Source organism: Delphinus delphis, chromosome 7 (assembly GCF_949987515.2).
Source record: "Delphinus delphis chromosome 7, mDelDel1.2, whole genome shotgun sequence".
Taxonomy (NCBI): domain Eukaryota; kingdom Metazoa; phylum Chordata; class Mammalia; order Artiodactyla; family Delphinidae; genus Delphinus; species Delphinus delphis.
The window spans coordinates 63005173-63024836 of record NC_082689.1 but is presented as its reverse complement, the minus strand read 5'-3'; the positions used below and the strand labels follow the sequence as shown (position 1 = coordinate 63024836).

Sequence of the window (19664 nt, the reverse complement as noted above, 5' to 3'; positions counted from 1 at the left end):
TAGAGAAAGAAGAACAAAAAAACTCCAAAGTTAGAAGAAGGAAAGAAATCATAAAGATCAGATCAGAAAAAAATGAAAAAGAAATTAAGGAAACAATAGCAAAGATCAATAAAACTAAAAGCTGGTTTTTGAGAAGATAAACAAAGTTGATAAACCATTAGCCAGACTCATCAAGAAAAAAGAGAGAATATTCAAATCAATAGAATTAGACATGAAAAAGGAGAAGTAACAACTGACACTGCAGAAATACAAAGGATCATGAGAGATTACTACAAGCAACTCTATGCCAATAAAATGGACAACCTGGAAGAAATGGACAAATTCTTAGAAATGCACAACCTTCTGAGACTGAACCAGGAAGAAATAGAAAATATGAACAGACTAATCACAAGCACTGAAATTGAAACTGTGATTAAAAACCTTCCAACAAACAAAAGCCCAGGACGACGTGGCTTCACAAGTGAATTCTATCAAACATTTAGAGAAGAGCTAACACCTGTCCTTCTCAAACTCTTCCAAAATATAGCAGAGGGAGGAACACTCCCAAACTCATTCTACGAGGCCACCATCGCTCTGATACCAAAACCAGACAAAGAGGTCACAAAGAAAGAAAACTACAGGCCAATATCACTGATGAACATAGATGCAAAAATCCTCAACAAAATACTAGCAAGCAGAATCCAACAGCACATTAAAAGGATCATACACCATGATCAAGTGGGGTTCATTCCAGGAATGCAAGGATTCTTCAATATACGCAAATCAATCAACGTGATACATGTTGCTCAATAGATGCAGAGAAAACTTTCGACAAAATTCAACACCCATTTATGATAAAAACCCTGCAGAAAGTAGGCATAGAGGGAACTTTCCTCAACGTAATAAAGGTCATATATGACAAACCCATAGCCAACATCATCCTCAATGGTGAAAACCTGAAAGCATTTCCACTAAGATCAGGAACAAGACAAGGTTGCCCACTCTCACCACTATTATTCAACATAGTTTTGGAAGTTTTAGCCAAAGCAATTAGAGAAGAAAAAGAAATAAAAGGAATCCAAATCAGAAACGAAGAAGTAAAGCTGTCACTGTTTGCAGATAACGTGATACTATACATAGAGAATCCTAAAGATGCTACCAGAAAACTACTAGAGCTAATCAATGAATTTGGTAAAGTAGCAGGATACAAAATTAATGCACAGAAATTTCTTGCATTCCTATACACTAATGATGAAAATTCTGAAAGAGAAATTAAGGAAACACTCCCATTTACCATTGCAACAAAGAGAATAAAATATCTAGGAATAAACCTACCTAAGGAGACAAAAGACCTGTATGCAGAAAATGATAAGACACTGATTAAAGAAATTAAAGATGATAAAAATAGATGGAAAGATATACCATGTTCTTGGATTGGAAGAATCAACAATGTGAAAATGACTCTACTACCCAAAGCAATCTACAGATTCAATGCAATACCTATCAAACTATCACTGGCATTTTTCACAGAACTAGAACAAAAAATTTCACAATTTGTAGGGAAACACGAAACACCCCAAATAGCCAAAGCAATCTTGAGAAACAAAAACAGAGCTGGAGGAATCAGGCTCCCTGATTTCAGAGTATACTGCAAAGCTACAGTAATCAAGACAGTATGGTACTGGCACATAAACAGAAATATAGATCCATGCAACAGGATAGAAAGCCCAGAGATAAACCTACGCACATATGGTCACCTTATCTTTGATACAGGAGGCAAGAATATACAGTGGAGAAAAGACAGCCTCTTCAATAAGTGGTGCTGGGAAAACGAGACAGCTACATATAAAAGAATGAAATTAGAACATTCCCTAACACCATACACAAAAATAAACTCAAAATGGATTAAAGACCTAAATGTAAGGCCAGACACTATCAAACTCTTAGAGGAAAACATAGGCAGAACACTCTATGACATAAATCACAGCAAGATCCTTTTTGACCCACCTCCTAGAGAAATGGAAATAAGAACAAAAATAAACAAATGGGACCTAATGAAACTTAAAAGCTTTTGCACAGCAAAGGAAACCATAAATAAGATGAAAAGACAACCCTCAGAATGGGAGAAAATATTTGCAAATGAAGCAACTGACAAAGGATTCATCTCCAAAATATACAGGCAGCTCATGCAGCTCAGTATCAAAAAAAACAAACAACCCAATCCAAAAATGGGCAGAAGACCTAAATAGATATTTCTCCAAAGAAGATATACAGATTGCCAACAAACACATGAAAGAATGCTCAACATCATTAATCATGAGAGAAATGCAAATCAAAACTACAATGAGATATCATCTCACACCGGTCAGAATGGCCATCATCAAAATATCTACAAACAGTAAATGCTGGAGAGAGTGTGGAGAAAAGGGAATCCTCTTGCACTGTTGGTGGGAATGTAAATTGATAGAGCCACTATGGAGAACAGTATGGAGGTTCCTTAAAAAACTAAAAATAGAACTACTATATGACCCAGCTATCCCACTACTGGGCATATACCCTGAGAAAAGCAGAATTCAAAAAGAGTCATGTAGCAAAATGTTCATTGCAGCTCTATTTACAATAGCCAGGACATGGAAGCAACCTAAGTGTCCATCGACAGATGAATGGATAAAGAAGATGTGGCACATATATACAATGGAATATTACTCAGCCATAAAAAGGAATGAAACTGAGTTACTTGTAGTAAGGTGGATGGACCTAGAGATTGTAATACAGAGTGAAGTAAGTCAGAAAGAGAAAAATAAATACCGTATGCTAACACATATATATGGAATCTAAAAAAAAGAAAAGAAATGGTCAGGGGCTTCCCTGGTGGCGCAGTGGTTGAGAGTCCGCCTGCCAATGCAGGGGACACGGGCTCGTGCCCTGGTCTGGGAAGATCCACATGCTGTGGAGCGGCTGGGCCCGTGAGCCATGGCCGCTGAGCCTGCGCGTCCAGAGCCTGTGCTCCACAATGGAGAGGCCACCGCAGTGAGAGGCCCGCGTACCGAAAAAAAAAAAAAAAGATCAAAAGAACCTAGGGGCAAGACACGAATTAAGATGCAGACCTACTACAGAATGGACTTGAGGATACAGGGAGGGGGAAGGGTAAGCTGGGACAAAATGAGAGAGTGGCATGGACATATATACACTACCGAATGTAAAATAGATAGCTAGTGGGAAGTTGCCGCATGGCAGAGGGAGATCAGCTCGGTGCTTTGTGACCACCTAGAGGGGTGGGATAGGGAGGGTGGGAGGGAGGGAGATGCAAGAGGGAAGAAATATGGGGACATATGTATATGTATAACTGATTCACTTTGTTATAAAGCAGAAACTAATGCACCATTTTAAAGCAATGATACTCTAATGAAGATGTTAAAAAAAAAAAGACCAAATGCAGCCAAAAATAAATAAATAAAATAAATAAATTTATTTTTAAAAATTGAATACGATTCAATGTTATGCTATGTTTGAAACATCAGGGCAGTGTTTAGTTCCTTCTCCCTTGAAGCTTATTAAACTCCTTACATAATGCATCTTGTAGTTATGAGTGGCAACATCATGGACATAAATGAAGAACCTGTTTCTAGAACTAGAAGAGGTGCTGAGTCCTTAATTGCAAGACGCAGTAAGCAACCATGCTTGCTAAACATTTTCTCTCACTGGATTCATCCTTCTGCTCCTGAGACAAGGTGTTCTTCTATGAAATTTATTTAAACCAACTCTATTAGATATTGAGACCTCTATCTATTTATTATCAATATATTAAAGCCAAAAGAGAGCCTTAATAATCCTTCCATCATAGTTATAAGATTGTTAAGTAGTACTTTATTCCAAATTTGGCATTGTGAATCAGTGTTTATAATTACTCCCAAAATGGATTCTCATACTGAAATTCTTTAAAGACAATTTAAAATTACATCATGTACAATGGATGTGCTTGTAATTAAAATATTCTCTGACTTATTTTCTTTATATATCTTGTGGTTTGGACCTTATTTTACTATAAAAATTTAATTTTTCATCCTAGTTTTAAAATCCCTTGATGTCCTACTACGTGCAGCTCTGTAACTAAACAGAAAGATCAAAGAGTCTGTAGATCATGGGCAGGTTGGAACGGGACTCAACAGATTCTAGGTTTACATGTGTCAAATAAACAGAAATGTTCGCTAGGTCACATGGTTACCAAATAAAGGATCTTCTGGTTAGGTTTGACAGAGCTATTCTCAGGGCAAGGCAAAGTGCCCAAGTTGATAGAATCATAAATAATATATAGTCACCAACTTTAAGAAGCTTATAATTTAGTAACGGGATAAGACAACATGACCTGTAATAAGCCTCAATAAGAAAACTGCCATGAAAAGATTCAAATGAAGAGTAATGGGGGATCGAAAATGGGAGTATCAGGGCTGAAGAATGAAGTTCAGTGATTAAGCAAGGATTTGAGGAGGAGGGATGGTCACCTTATGTGAAAGTTAGACTGTACCCACCACAGCAATAGACATCCTGATGAAGAAAATTTAATATTGTTATATGTGTTGATTCTTCTCCTATCTCTTTCATTTTTATGTTGTTTTGAATGATGTTAAAATTAATAGTGTTAATTTTAAATGCACTCTTAAACAATTATTATAAAATTGTATGAACTGAACAAATGCCCATAAAACCTAATCAGTCCCCATTAATTTAAAATTTGTGATAACTTGTATATCAAACATTTCTGTTGTCAAACACTTTTGCCAAGGTTACTATAATTTAAGAAGGAGATTTAAAATTTTACAAAAATAGTTTTCAGATATCCTTAAAAATTTTTAAAGGATACCTACATAATCAAATAATATGCTAAGTACCTGTAATTTGCTTATGTTTATTAGAATGGTTCATCTAAGAACTATCAATTAAGCCTTAACAGCTCAGTTTTAGTTACCATGTATTCTTAAAAGTATTTAATTAATTTGTGTTTCTTTTAAAATATCATGTAAAACATTACGTAAAATTTAGAGTTTCCATCAGGTCTTAATGGAGTCTCCCATTTGGTTTGACTTAGTGAAATAATACTAGATAAAGGCCTTGAAAACTCATCTTCGCTTAAAGGGCATACAGTAGTCTCCAGGGGAGACTTCTTCCATCCCCCCCTGAGCGATCGGTACCTTTCTGTCCTCTTCATAAGTAGACTTATGATCTACAAGTGCTAATGGAGGTTCAGGTCCCAGGTAAGAAAGCTGAGACTTGGACCGTTGCCGGATGGAAGCTCTGTAAGTAAACAGAAAGATGAGTTAGCCTATAAATTATGGGCAGGTTGGAACAGGACTCAGCTGGTTCCGAGTTTACATCACTTGTGTCAAATGAACAGAAATGTTTGCTAGGTTACATGGTAACCAGATAAGGGAGCTTCCTGGTAAAGTTTGATAGAGCTATTCTTAAGGCAAAGCTAATCAGTTTGGTTGCTGTGGACAGCAGGCTAGACCCTGATTCAGAGTATAACCGAGGAGGGAGAAACAGAAGGGGGGCAAAGTTGTTCCACTAGTCCACCAAAAAAAGGTCCAAGACTCAAATCCATTCCAAACCCACATGGTTCTACTAATTGCTATAATGGCAATGGTCCATCACTGTTACCTCCCTTCTGTTTGTAGGCTGTAGTTTTGTTATCTCTCCTTCTCTCCCTCTCTCTCTTTCTCTTTCACCCTGATGTTTGCTTTAGCATAATGCCACCTGGATACAAATGGACCAGTAGGAGGAAAGAGGGCCACTAGTGAGGTTTTCTCCAGGCTATATACTGCCCATAGGGATGGATTCAGTTAACAAATCTCTTATTGAAATATAATTTAACTTGGTGTGTTCATTCATTCACTCGACAGAAGCTTACCGTGCACCTACAACATGCAAACCAGTGCCAGGTGCTTTGGGGGATACAAAGACTGGTCAATTAGAGACTTCTCCCTAAGGGGCTTTATAGAAGAGCAGTGCATGCATCCAACCCTGATGTAAGGGAGAATGTGGTAAGTGCTATAAGGCAGATTTAAATAAACAGTATGGAAATTTAAAGGAAAAAGGAATGTATGTCAGGTGTTACCATAAAAAGTTTCACAGAGGAGGTGGTTAAAGTAGGTTCTGGGTATCTGTAGGCTGGAGGGAAGAGCATTGTTGATTGACAGAACAGTATAAAGAGAAGCATGGAGACAGAGTTACTAGTTATATATACTTAGTATAGAGCAGATACAGGAAGTAATTGATTCAAATTGTTTTGTTTTTTCCCTGAGATTTCTGGGAAGGAGACTCCTACTCTCCTCTAGATTAAACTTGGAAGTATGTGACACTGGAAGCTGTTGGCAATTATGTCAAGGAAAGAAGCTTCCTGAAAAATGAATACTGAAAAATAAGTAGAGCAGAGAAGGAAAGAGAAAGAAACCGTATGTATCTTGGACAAATCATCGAAGCCCCAGCCTTGCTTGATACCAAAGCCTCCTTGGACTATTTATTGAGTTATGTTAACTTATTCTTTCCCTTTAAAGGTTAAACCAGGTTGGCTTAGGTTTTCAGCCATTTACAAATAGAGTCTAAGTGATAGAGGCAATCCTGAAGACTTGAGAGGACAGAAGTTACACTATCAAAGCACTTAATCTGAAGAAGTACGGCGTAAAGAGAATGATTTAGAGATGAGGAGACCTGCATCGGCTGTGGTAGTGTGATCTAGATGGAGCTATTCATAAGTCTCTCTCTGTCATCCGTATGCAGGTGAGGTTAGACTAAAACAAATACCAAGGTGGTGCCTGCCTATTATTGATGCTCATCTAGCCTTCTTGAGAAGGCAGCAACGCATCAACTGCATGACTCTAATTTGTTCCCATGTTCTGTTGATGGCATCGCCATCCCCTTAGTCACCAGGTTCAACAGGCACATTTATGTCAAGTCCTCCATCTTCCTTGCTCTTGCTCAAACTATTGCCAAGTCTCACTGTGATCAGGCATGAAACCACACCTCACCCCGATTCCCTGCTACCACACTGGCCTCCGGGACACCCCAATCCCCTCCCACTTGGCCTGAAACTCTGCAGCAATAGAGTCATCTCTTCAAGTTAGGTTAACTAAGGTTGAGAGGTCATCTCCCAAAAGTATGAGAAATAGGTATGTGTCAGCTAGAGAGAGCAGAGTGCATGACAGGGCTGAGACTTAAGGTTATGGGCCTAAATAGAAACTCAGAGCAGTAGAAGCCAAGGTAGGAGTATGTGCAGAAGAGGGCATCAAAATATAGCTGCCTACAGCCCAGTTCTGAGCATGGAAGACCTTGATCCTCGTCCCCTCAAATTTCTACTACTTCATCTTATATTTCTTAAATCTCTCTTTCTCTCATTCCCTGTTGCCCACCATTCCACTTGTCTAGCATAAGCTGTCCCAGTGAGACCATGGGCAGTAAGGGTGTGAGACAGGGGCCTGACCTGCCCCCTCCGGTCTGCCATAAACACCAGCATTAGAATTCTATCACACCCCTTTTCAGAAACTACAACATCTGCCCCTCCCTTCCTCAGAAGCTGAGTGCCACTTCCCACCACAAATAAAAACAGCTAATTTGGGAATATATGTTGTCTCTGTCAACATTATTATTTAGGAAATTACTGTCATCCATGAAATTGCTCTTGAACCTAAAATACATTACTAAAGAGAGACTTAGGCATCAGAAGGACTGAAGCCAAGGAAATATGATACAAATGAACATTTCAATGAGTCATCTTAAAAAAACGATCTGTCAGCATACACAATAAGATATTTTTAACAGACCTTCTTACTCAAACTTATAAATCTTTCTCTGCAGGAGGTTAATAGCTACTTTCTGTGTATAGGTGGTATTTCTGTGTTTCTCTTCCCAGTCACCCAGATGGAGAATTTGTGAGAACTAATAGCTAAATAGGAAATATTTATATTAAAAATGGTTATCTGTTCCTAATAGTAAACTGTAAGTAAACTATGTAGAATGGGAAAAATTTTGTTCATCTGAAAAATTAAGAAAATATTAATTTTCTTGTTGACATGACCATGAGATAAATCTCCTCTTTGCAACCTTTAATTTAGTGATCAAAAGAGTTGCCTAGTCATTTTCTGTGTTTAAGAAGTTAGTTGGTATCTTCAGATTGTGATTCTAATGACCTTTATAATTTTTTTTCTTCCAATCAGAAAAAAAGCTGGTTAACCATAATACCAGATGTCTATAAAAATTGCCAAACATTTTTGGCAATTTTTATATCTTTTATTTTACAGAGAAACATGAAGCTATTGTTTTATTACTTTCCAAATTCAAAAAATTCAATAAAACTAGCATTTCTTAGAATTTTTCTGAATAGACTTGTTCTTAAAAGGAAAAATAAAAATCAGTGAATATTAAAAATAAGTAAATCTGTGTTTGAACTACTTGGAGTTGTTACCTGAATATTATATTTTAAGCTTCTTTAACCATTTTTCAATAAACAATTAGCTGCCTTGAATGAGCTAGTCCTAAACTGAGTCTTTGTTCAGAGCACAGCCTTGAATTAAATGTCCTAGAAATGGTAAACTCCACGGTGGAGAAATATGCTGTCAGTCTGTTGCCTACAAATAGTTTCCTACCTTAAGAAAAAAAGATCTTGAATAACATTTTCACAAATATAGACAAATACTCCTGGGCAGAATTATTCTTAATACATAGACTTTTAACATTAAAGGAACTATTTTTTTTTTAAACTTTTAAACCAGAATGAAAAGCTAAATTTATAGTCTTGCTATATAGCATGCTCCAAAAATATGCTTTGGAAGTCAATGCCCACGTATTGATCTAGGAAAAAAAAAATTCATGTTTAGGAAAATTCTCTTTAAACGTCAGACAATGACGCTCTTATTTCATCTAGTTAGAGAATGATTTGACTTTGGATGGGTAACTCTGGGAGCAGAAATACTTGTAATTCAATTACAGCTCAGCAGGTTGAAGAATGAAGCTAAAGGCATCAATTTGACCTCCATTTAAGACAGTGCTTCATACCACAGTTAGCTTTGGGAGACAAGTCTGAAGAGATTTTTTTTAAATCCCCTTTCTAAGCTTAATAAACAATGTTTTAACTACAGAGCATCTTTATCATGACCCCTACCCTCAATAAAATGAGAAGCCAAATTTAAACAAAAAATCTCTATGAATTGGAGACAGAAATGTCAATATAGCAAGCAAGGATTCATTTGCATGTTCATTATTACACAAGACCTGGGGCTGTGCTTAAGTAAGGGCTCTCCAGGTGGTACCTGAGGTATTGCCAGAGGATCTTAGCTGCAGTGGGCTCCTAAGAACATCTGAAAACTTTAAAATCTGCCCCGTGACTTGAGCTTACCTTAAGCTAGCTTGGTAGCTCCCTCTGCTAAAGGTCTGTTTTCTCTCAAGTAAGGTATCTTCAGTTTCTTCTTTTCCTATTCAACACAACACAAGTGATCCCTTAGTGCATACAATAAACAGAACCATATCAAAATAAAATTATTATTTACTATATTTCCCTAGCATATCATTACTATGTCTGATGCTAAAACAGTCTATTAACTTTATTGCAATAAATGAAAGTTAGCACTTGTCCAGCACATTCTAACAAAAACAACAACAAAAAAATCAAAATACTGAGCAAGATTGAATCTTTTGAACTATATGATAGCCTATGTGTTATCACCACAGAAATAGAAAACCTATAGATATGGCCGATATGAACCACAAAACAACTTATGAGAAGCCTACTAGAGGTGGCAAAAAAAAAAAATGAGAGACGCACCAAGTTAAAAAACAAAACCAAAACTTTTCAGAATAAATCACATGTGTTAAACGTATACAGTCATTTTACCCAATAGCGTTCACAAATCCAGACGTGATATGGTAGAGAAAGTTTGGAATGTTTGGTTAACGTAGGTTGAGGTAAACCACCAAACCTGAAAATTCAGATTGAAAAAGAGAAGGTACACTAGGGCCTGAAGTATCTACCTACATTAGTGAAAATAAGCATAAACCTTTTTAGCCATTGGTTAATTCACTCAGCCAACTAGAGGAGAGCTCCTACTGAGTGCAGGACACTCTAGGAAGACTCTCCTATTTGCAAACTGTGAGGGAAAAAAGGGATGGAATTGAAAGTTCTTCCACAAAAGACCTGTGTTTTAGCTCTATGACTTGATCAATAAATAAACCTCCTGAGCATTGTTCTTTCCTTTATCATCTATATAATGTCTCCCAGGGCTTTGAGGAGAACAAATAAGATACTGTGTATTAAAATGCATAGAAATCCAAAAAACATTATATATAGCTAACTATTTAATATAATGTACAAGCATAATGGAAAAGGCACTTGCCCTTTATGTCTTTTTCATTAAAGGCTTGATCTCCTTGACTTTGCAAAGTCATTAGAGTGAAGTAAACTCCTTTCCTTTCCAACAGTTCTTCATGGGTGCCTCTTTCCACTGCTGTACCACGTTCAAAACCAATAATGACGTCTGCAGCTCTAACCGTGGATAGGCGATGAGCGACAGAAATGATTGTGAGCCCATGCTGAACCTGTAAGAGTGTACAGTGCACAGTTAAGCCAGACTGTAAGACAGAGCTGACATTGACATTTGGGCAGTCTCTGAATCCACAAGTAAGGCAGAGCCTCAGTTCCCGGGAAGATCCTTAAACAGGCTGTACAGACATTAGAAAATGCCAGCGTGCTTTCTCGTGGCTAATAAACGCCATCACATCACATCACACCAATCAGCAACTGGTCCGGTTGCTGCTCTTAATCAACAGCTGAAAACCAAAATGGAAATTTCTTAAATCACATATTTTATGTTAGACTTAACAAGATTTAAAATTTTACACGTGCAGCTTTTAGAAGCACATCATAATGTCTTCCATTCAACTGTGAGGAACATAGTGGGGAGCCAATATGTTCCAGATGGATACACTGACCCATGAAGTCCTTCTCTGTCCCTCCTTCTGTCTCTCCTCTCTCTACAGCTGCCTTTCCTACAGCAACACAAGAATTTCCACACAGACTTATGAAAGGAACTCAGACTTTCAACAAACCTTACTCAGTGCCTCTTGCACCATGGCTTCACTCTCATTGTCCAGTGCCGAGGTGGCCATGTCCAAAAGTAGGATCTTCGGGTTTCGGACAAGGGCTCTAGCAATGGCTAGTCTTTGTTTCTGGCCGCCACTCATCTGGCCTCCTCCTTCTCCAACAAGAGTGTCAAATTGCTAGGAAGAAGGTGACATTAGTAATGAAGAGGAAGAATTTGAAGGATCCTGACCGATTCTTTACAAAGGTCCTTTCTAGCTTCCTCCTCAAGCATGAATTTTCACAGGTCCGCCTTTCACTTAAAAAGACTCTTTCCTGAAACAGGGTATTATCTAATCAATATTTGTGTATAAAATAAAGATACTGATTTATCCTTTCATTCTGGGATGGAAAAATGTTTCTCTTTAGCTCAACTTCAAATAAAATGTTTCCACCACAATAAAAGTGGATCAGGGTCCTGAAAATCCATCTTAGAGGATTAGAGCATGTATCAAAGCATTGTCTCTTTTCTCTAGCTAGACAACACAGAAAAACACAACGCTAAAACTGTCTATATATTATGAATGAAAGATCAAAGTAGCTTTAAAATCATTATCATGAATAGCAAACAGTTACTGAGTATCTTGCATGTCTAGCGTTATACTGGAATCTCACAATGGGGCACTGTGGTCAGACTTTTATCTTGCTTATTATTAGCCAACATGAGTTGAGCGCCTACCATGTAGAAGGCATGAATCTGAGCCCTCTACACATATCATCATATTTAGTCCTCACAGATGCCACATGAGGTAGGTACTATTATTTTGCTCAACTGATGCATAAGGAAATACTGGGGCCTAAGGGGGCAAAGTAACTTGCCCAAGTTCATAAGGCTTGTAAGTAGAGAAGCTGGGATTTGTATGGAGGCAGACTGATTCTAAAGCTTTATACTTTTTAACCACTAGACTATATAATACTCACAGCTGAAATCCTATTCATACAAACATTTTAGAAGGCTGAGTAGGAAGTATTCTAGAGCACGGACTCTGGAGCCAGACCACCTGGATGAGATCCTTGTCTCTCCTGCCTTGAGCAAGTGATTTGATCTCTTGGAACCTCAATTCTCCATCGGTAGATGCAGATAATAATAGTAGCTGCCTGACAGGATGATTGTGAGAGTTAAATGAATTAACAGATGTAAAGTGCTTAGAACAGTGCCTGATATGTAGTAAGCGCTAACTATGTGCAAACTAACAATAATGACTCTTCCATTTAGCAGACCACTGGCCACGAAATCCGTACAAGTATATTACTAGGGAGTTGGTTTTTGTTGTCGTGTTGTATAAAATGAAGATGAATGAGGAAATTTTGAATATGTGAGATACAGTACTGAAGACACAGTATTAGCTGCCCAAGCACAAGAAAATTAGAGAGGAGTGACAATGATAGCCATCAAAAGGGCATTGTGAAAGTTACTGCCACATGACAAACTTATCATCCGCTTAGACAAATGCTTAATAGACAGAATAAGGAAATTGTATCTGGGTCAAAGGAGCTTTTAAAAGAAAGCTACCCCCGTTTGGTAGGTTTTTGATATATTAACAACAACATATTTTCAGACAAAGGGGAGAAACTCAAGATACATTTCTGGGCATAAAATTAAAACATGACATTAAGATTTTAATAATTTAGGAATCAAATGAAAAGAAATGCACATTACTGTGTAATTTTTTTGCCTTCTACGACTTCTGGGTTTCCCTCTGGAATGAGAGGCTAGGGATACCTGTGGCAGGTCCATGATGAAGCTGTAGGCATTGGCTTCCTTGGCAGCTCGGACTATATCTTCCATCGTTGCATCTTCTCTGCCATAGCGAATATTCTCTGCAATGGTGGTGGAAAACAAAACAGGCTCTTGCTCCACTATCCCGATCTGAGCTCTAAGCCACTGAATGTTAAGAGAGCGAATGTCATGGCCATCCAAGGTCACCTAGAGAACAAGAATACAAAGTCACTTCTCTTGGAATCCTTCAGAGTTCTGAGTCATACTATTAGGTTGTACTTGACCTATGGGGAGAAAAAAAAGAGACCAACGAGATTGTGAAAGAAACAATTCCTCTTACAATGTGGTTGTTAATATAAGGATGACAACATAAATTGAAATCAAGTATAGCTGTAGGACAACTCGCTGTAGAAACACAATTGGTATAAAGCTCACTTGATATAGTTTAACATGATTGGCCCAGGAGTAGAAAAGTTTTTAATTCCTTAATAAAGAGTAGAGTCAGTTATTCACCATACTTTGAATATTTTTATCTTTTGACTTGAGGCCAAAATGAACTTCAAAAGACACAATGAAAATAAGCAATGATCTCTATCTTGTATATATATGTTTAGAACAAAATCTTACTTTCTGGCCAGACTCATCAAATGACATTTGGCTGTTCAAAAGCAATTGAAACTATATGTAATTGAAACTATATGTAAATATATGTAATATATTTAATAAAATATATGTAATTGAAACTATATGTAAATATATGTAACTATGTTTTATATATAGATATGTATGAGGTGTGTGTGTGTGTATATATATATATATATTTACCTACATTATAAGTGTGATAAGTAAATAAATATTACTATTAGAAAAAAGTAAAAATTTTACATCAAGAAAACATGATTTCTATATATTCAGAACATAGTTATGGTGGTATGTAGCAAAGAATACCCAATCAGAGAACAAAGTGTCTGTGAAGAAAGAGAACTCTATCACATTTGCCATGTCACTCTGACAGTACATGCATTATATAGAGCTCATTGCATGGAAGTCATTTAATATACAGTCAAATGATCCTATCTAAAGGCACCAAGGAGATGTTAACAAGAATGATTTTGAGGCAGAGTGAAAAGAGCATAGCCTTTGGCATCCAACAGATCTGGGTTCAGATCTCAATCTCTCTCCTTCCTCATTTGCAAAACGGGCATATTTATCTTTGGAGGTCACTGTGAAAATAAGTGATGATTTTCATAAAGCACTTGACATATAATATTGATAAATAGCAACTATTAATATTTTTTTTTAGTTTCAATCTATGTTGATAGACAAACACAAGGAGAAAGAAACAGTAGTTTTTTAACCTAACTTCTCAAAGCAATAATCGAGAGCTGTTCTCTGTTAATTCTGGTCATGTAAGCTTTCTTATACTTAGCGTTTGGAGAACCTTAGGGAACAATAATAATTTTGTTACAATAAGAAGAAAGAAATGGAAATGTTCCCTCACTGAAGAGGCAGCAATATCATTTTAAATGTATCTGCACATTCAGTTACATCACTGAGCATATGGACTGGTTATTTATCGAACACAACCACCATGGAGGGAATTAGTCCAGTTGGTACCGTCAAAAATCATTGTCAACTATGCAGATGTCAGGATGGTCTCAGTCTATGCTAGGCCTTTGTGTCTGACCAATGTATAACCATTTGCAATTTCCTATCCCCGTGGATTAAGAAGTTTCTAGAAAATACCCACCATGCCTTCACTGGGGTCATAGAATCGCTGAATGAGCTGCAGTGCCGTGCTTTTCCCAGCTCCACTGGATCCTACCATAGCTGTCATTTCCCCTGATTTAATGACCATGCTTAAGTTATTTAAAATCTGCAGAGAAAGGAAAAGAGCAATGTTCAGATTGCTGTCAATTAGGCTGCAAGTTAGAATGCTTTGTGAGGACACTGTGTATGTGTTTACTTATGCCCTCACAGCAATATCCACTGATTTCCCTCAATAACCAGAAAAATTAGTAAACAATGCCTAGGATGTGGTTTTAGCATTTAGCACATTACTTAGTAATAAACTGATAGCTGTAACCAACAAATAAAACACTGTTGAAGTAAATAAGCCAGGCCGAATTTGAAAAGTATGTTCTAGAATCTAATTTAAAATGTTTCTGACACGTCAGGATACCTCAAGGAGACTGTCCCAATTAGCTTAGGGGAGAAAGCCACTTAGCAGTAGAAGACTTTATTAAAACAAACTACTGGCATTGGGGATAGAAGATAAAACAGAAATGACATAAATGTATTTCAATTCAACCGGTATTTGTTGAACAGCTATTATGAACTAGCTCCGAACAGATATTATAAATGAAGCTTTCAGTTATCTGTTCAAAAGTCTTTACTGAGTAAGTACTACCTTGTGATCTATATTTCACAAAGCACTTTTACATATGTTGACATTTAATGTTTATATATATATATATAGTGCTACATTACAGTAATCAAAAATATACTTCAGAAATGTTATCAGAATATATGTAACTATGTTTTATATATAGATATGTATGAGGTGTGTGTGTGTGTGTGTGTGTATATATATATATATATATTTACCTACATTATAAGTATGTAGTATTAGAATTAAGTTGCATGGGATTAAGTTCTGTGGGGGTAATAGAAATAGTATTAAGAAAGGGTAGCTAACTATGGAAAACAGTACAAAGTTTCCTCAAAATATTAAAAATGGAACTGCCATATGATCCAGCAATTTCACTTCTGTGTATTTACTGGAAGAAAACAGAAACAATAATTTGAAAAGATACATGCATACTAGTGTTCATTGCAGTATTATTTACAATAGCCAAGATATGGAAGCAACCTAAGTATCCATCAATAGATGAATGAAGAAAATGTGGTATACACATATAAACACACACACACACACACACACACACACACACACACACACACACACACACACAATGGAATATTACTCAGCTCTAAAAAATTAAATCTTGCCATTTGTGACAACATGGATAAATCTAGAAGGTACTATGCTAAGTGAAATAAATCAGACAGAGAAAGACAAATACTGTATGATCTTACATGTGGAATCTAAAAAACAAAATAAGCAAACAAGCAAAACAAAATGAAAATAGACTCAGAGATACAGAGAACAAAGGAGTGGTTCCCAGAGGGGAAAATAAGTGAAGGGGATAAAGAAGTACAAGCCTGCAGTTATAAAACAAAGGCACGTGGATATAATATACAGCATAAGGAATATGGTCAATAATATTGTAATAACTTTGTATGGGGACAGATGGTTACTAGACTTATCATGATGATCATTTCATAATGTATGCAAATGTCAAATTGCTATGTAGTATACGTGAAACCAGCACAATATTGTACATCAACTATATTTCAAATAAAAAAATAAAAAGAAAGGGTGGCTAAAGATACTCTTTAAAAATGAGGGATAAGTCTCCTCCCAAAGCCAGTTCATTTGGGGAGTAGATCCTAGTTTTCCTGTGGGGTGAGTTGGCTTTAAAGATATTTGCTCAGTAGGTGCGGGAAAACTGTAAATTTTCTTCACCATGTGCCCTGGACAATCACCTAGTACAAGACATGTGACCATAATATCACAAGATTGCCTTTCCTTCAGGGACGGATCTAGAGATCCTTGTGAACTTATGGATAGGAAATAAAAAACGTCAAAGACAGCAGCTTTCCTTTGCCACTTCATACCCTACCCACTCAGTGTCCCGCCTCCTGCAGGCTTTAAGGAGGTGGTTGATAAGCCATCCTTCTGGATTGTTCTGATTGTTTTGCAGTTTGTTTAGCTTGTACTCACAGTGACAGGATCTGCTACTCATCTTAACAGAGCATCACTCAGTTGACTTAACCTGAATGTGCTACCAGACTGTGTTCCCACCAGAGAGATTTGCATATATTATTATCACAAGGAATACGGTTTGTGGCCTGAGGAATGACAAGACACCTGAGGTCACTTCCAGAGAAACGTGTCTCCCTGCCTTGTTCCTGGAAAATAAGTCACGCTTCATGAAAACAATTATTCTGTGGCTCTGGAAATGAATCATCAAAGAAGAAATTGGCACTTACCTTCACCTCTGGTCTGGAAGGATAGTGGAAGGTCACATTATGGAATGCAATTTCACCCTTAATTCGATCCAACTTGTAACCATCTTCTGACATGCAGTCAATGAGGGGTTTCTGGAGTAGAATATAAAAGGAATATAGCAACAGCATGGATTATATGCATTTACTGTCCATCTCGGTTTGAACTGATTCATAAAACAGAACGACCACCAGGTTAAACACTGCAGTGATATGCCAAAGATAAGTTGCTTCCGCATTAAATATGCATTAATGATAGTAATAATATTCACTACCATTCACTGAGAAATTAATGTGAGCTTATTACTGTTGTGATTACTATTACTATATAGTAGTATTAATATATTACATATATTTATATATAACCAAACTTACATAAATAATTAATATACAATTAATTATAATTAATATAAAATGTCAATGATCATATAATTGGTATAAATATTATCACATTAATTTAATTAATTAGTATTTACTGTATACTACTATGATATATTATTACATAATGACAATAAAATAATAGGTTGGCCAAAAAGTTCGTTTGGGTTTTTCCATAAGATGTTATGGAAATATATAGTATTGATCTATAATTAATATATTAGTATATAATATATTGATATTATTATGGAGTATTGTAAATTGAGATACCACAGAAGACAATGTACAAGGTGTTTTAATATGCTTTTTTCATTTATGTAATCATCACTGTAACCTAACTAGACAGGTGATATGCCCATTTGTTCACTTGAGGAAGTAGAGGCATCTCAAGAGGCCAAGGTCCAGTAGTACCCAACATTTAAGTATCTATTGTAGATGATGATTAAAACTAACGTTCTCAAGTGGTGTCTTCAAATATACCAACTTTCAACTGATATGCTGAATTCCACCTCTGTTGTTGTTAGTGGTGAGCCTAATTCAGAACTTAACCATGTTGTTAGGTCATCAGTCAAGAGTGAGGGTCATCTCCATCTACCAGAACACTCCAGGGTCAACTTCTTCCCTCTACCTCACTAGTGAGAGAAATTCATCATCATATCTCTATTTGGGGCTACAGTGTCATCTATTTCTTCTTCTTTGGTCTCTAGTAAAAATAATAAAATAATTTTTAAATGCCTTAATTTTTTGTAATCGTTTCAGGGGCCTCTCAGACTCGTCATCTTACTTGAGCATGCAACAACCCTAAGAATGAGGTAGACTTTGGATAGCTCTATGTGGTTTTCAACAATCTTTTTATACCCCAATAAATGAAACCCCCAAAATATAAAACAACATATTGCCACCTCCCCCCTTCTGTTCTTGAATTTTGACCTCTCTAGCTTGACCACTGATGTCCTTCAATAACTTAACCAGGGAAATCCTAGCCAGGCTGCCAGGGTCCTTTACAAGCCTGTAGACTTTCTGTCACATTTAGAAGTTAATCTAATCTTATGAACTTGGTCTTAAAGTCCTGCGTGATCTGGCCCCTTCCCATTCCTCCAGCCTCTGTCTCTTGCTCACTCTGTTCAGTCACACTGACTTTTAGTTCCTTGCACTCACCAAGCCCTTTTCCAACCTGGAGATCTCTTCCATGGATACCTCCCTGCTCTCACCTCTCAGGCATCTCCCCTCCCACGAGTCCCCTTTTGCATGGCTGACTCACCTCCTTCGGTTCTCAGCTCAGAAACGGTGTCACTGTCACTGTCACTCAATTTATTGAGTGATGGATTGTCACTCAATCCATCCCCTATCCCAACCACTATCACACTGACCTATTTTATTTCCTTGCTTTTACTTATCACCATCTAATATTATCTTATCTTTGAATGTGCCTACTTTGGTATTGCCTATTTCCCATATGATATGAGAGCAGGGGCCTTATTTGTTCTACTTCACTCTTGCACTGCCAGCTCAGAATGGGGTCTGGCTCATGACAGCACTTATTTAAGTACTGCTGAATTAAGGGCATTGTGATAGTTTCTCATATTTTTTAACATTGAGGATAAATTCCTCGTGAGTTCATTCCTGCCCCCAGCCCCAACCTGCTAATGGCCTTTACTTTTGGCTTTTACATACCCGGTCCATTGTCTCAAAAATGCTGGTGGCTGCTGCACGGCCAGCTGCAAAGGCTTCCAAACAGGAAGAGGCATTGCCAAGATTTAAAGCTCCTACTATGACACTGAGGAAAATCTGTAATAAAAACAGACAAACATAGTTTTCATCAATTTGTAAATAGTCTTCACTGTCATTTGGGCTGCCCACGTGAACTCAAAGATTTCTCAGAAATATTCTTCTGTGGGAGTTTGAAAGCTAAATAGCTCTTTGGAAACACTAGGAACAGTTTTTGTTCTGCAAAGTATCTCCAATTTTTCTACTGTTTTGATTTAAAAGACTACATTATTTTTGATTGAACATCACTATTCTACAAAGAAGAACATGTTTTTAGATCAGTAAGAGGTCTAAACAAGGCAGCACATAGACACTGAGTGGGTTAGAGTAGTGATACGATAATTGATTCATTATATAAACAGCCTTATAATGTTAAAGACTTCTGGTTAAAGGGTTGTTGAAATGATAAAGACACTGTGATTAGCTTGATTGTCCTAGAGACTGGTACATGCAAAATATGCCTACTACTACTGCTACTGCTATATTCCTGCTACTAGTGAACTAGTTTTTAGGATAACTACTGCTATACTACTACTAGCAATAATAACAATAATAGTAAGGTATGTG

At 37.0% G+C, this 19664-nt stretch overlaps 1 protein-coding gene across 7 annotated transcripts in view; it reads right to left on the bottom strand.

The window, feature by feature from the left end:
- ABCB11 (ATP binding cassette subfamily B member 11) overlaps nucleotides 1-19664 on the bottom strand; it is a 103441-nt gene that overhangs the window by 40437 nt on the left and 43340 nt on the right. For all 7 annotated transcript variants that reach the window (XR_011246543.1, XR_011246544.1, XM_060016630.1 and 4 more), the window contains 8 exons: nucleotides 19005-19118; nucleotides 16938-17048; nucleotides 14572-14697; nucleotides 12825-13028; nucleotides 11071-11241; nucleotides 10359-10560; nucleotides 9365-9440; nucleotides 5169-5271 (listed from right to left, as the gene is read on the bottom strand). Coding sequence is in view for 5 of the 7 variants with exons in the window: in XM_060016630.1 (XP_059872613.1) it covers nucleotides 5169-5271; nucleotides 9365-9440; nucleotides 10359-10560; nucleotides 11071-11241; nucleotides 12825-13028; nucleotides 14572-14697; nucleotides 16938-17048; nucleotides 19005-19118 (1107 nt within the window). In the remaining 2 variants the exon portion in view is untranslated. The remainder of the gene's footprint in view (nucleotides 1-5168; nucleotides 5272-9364; nucleotides 9441-10358; nucleotides 10561-11070; nucleotides 11242-12824; nucleotides 13029-14571; nucleotides 14698-16937; nucleotides 17049-19004; nucleotides 19119-19664) is intronic.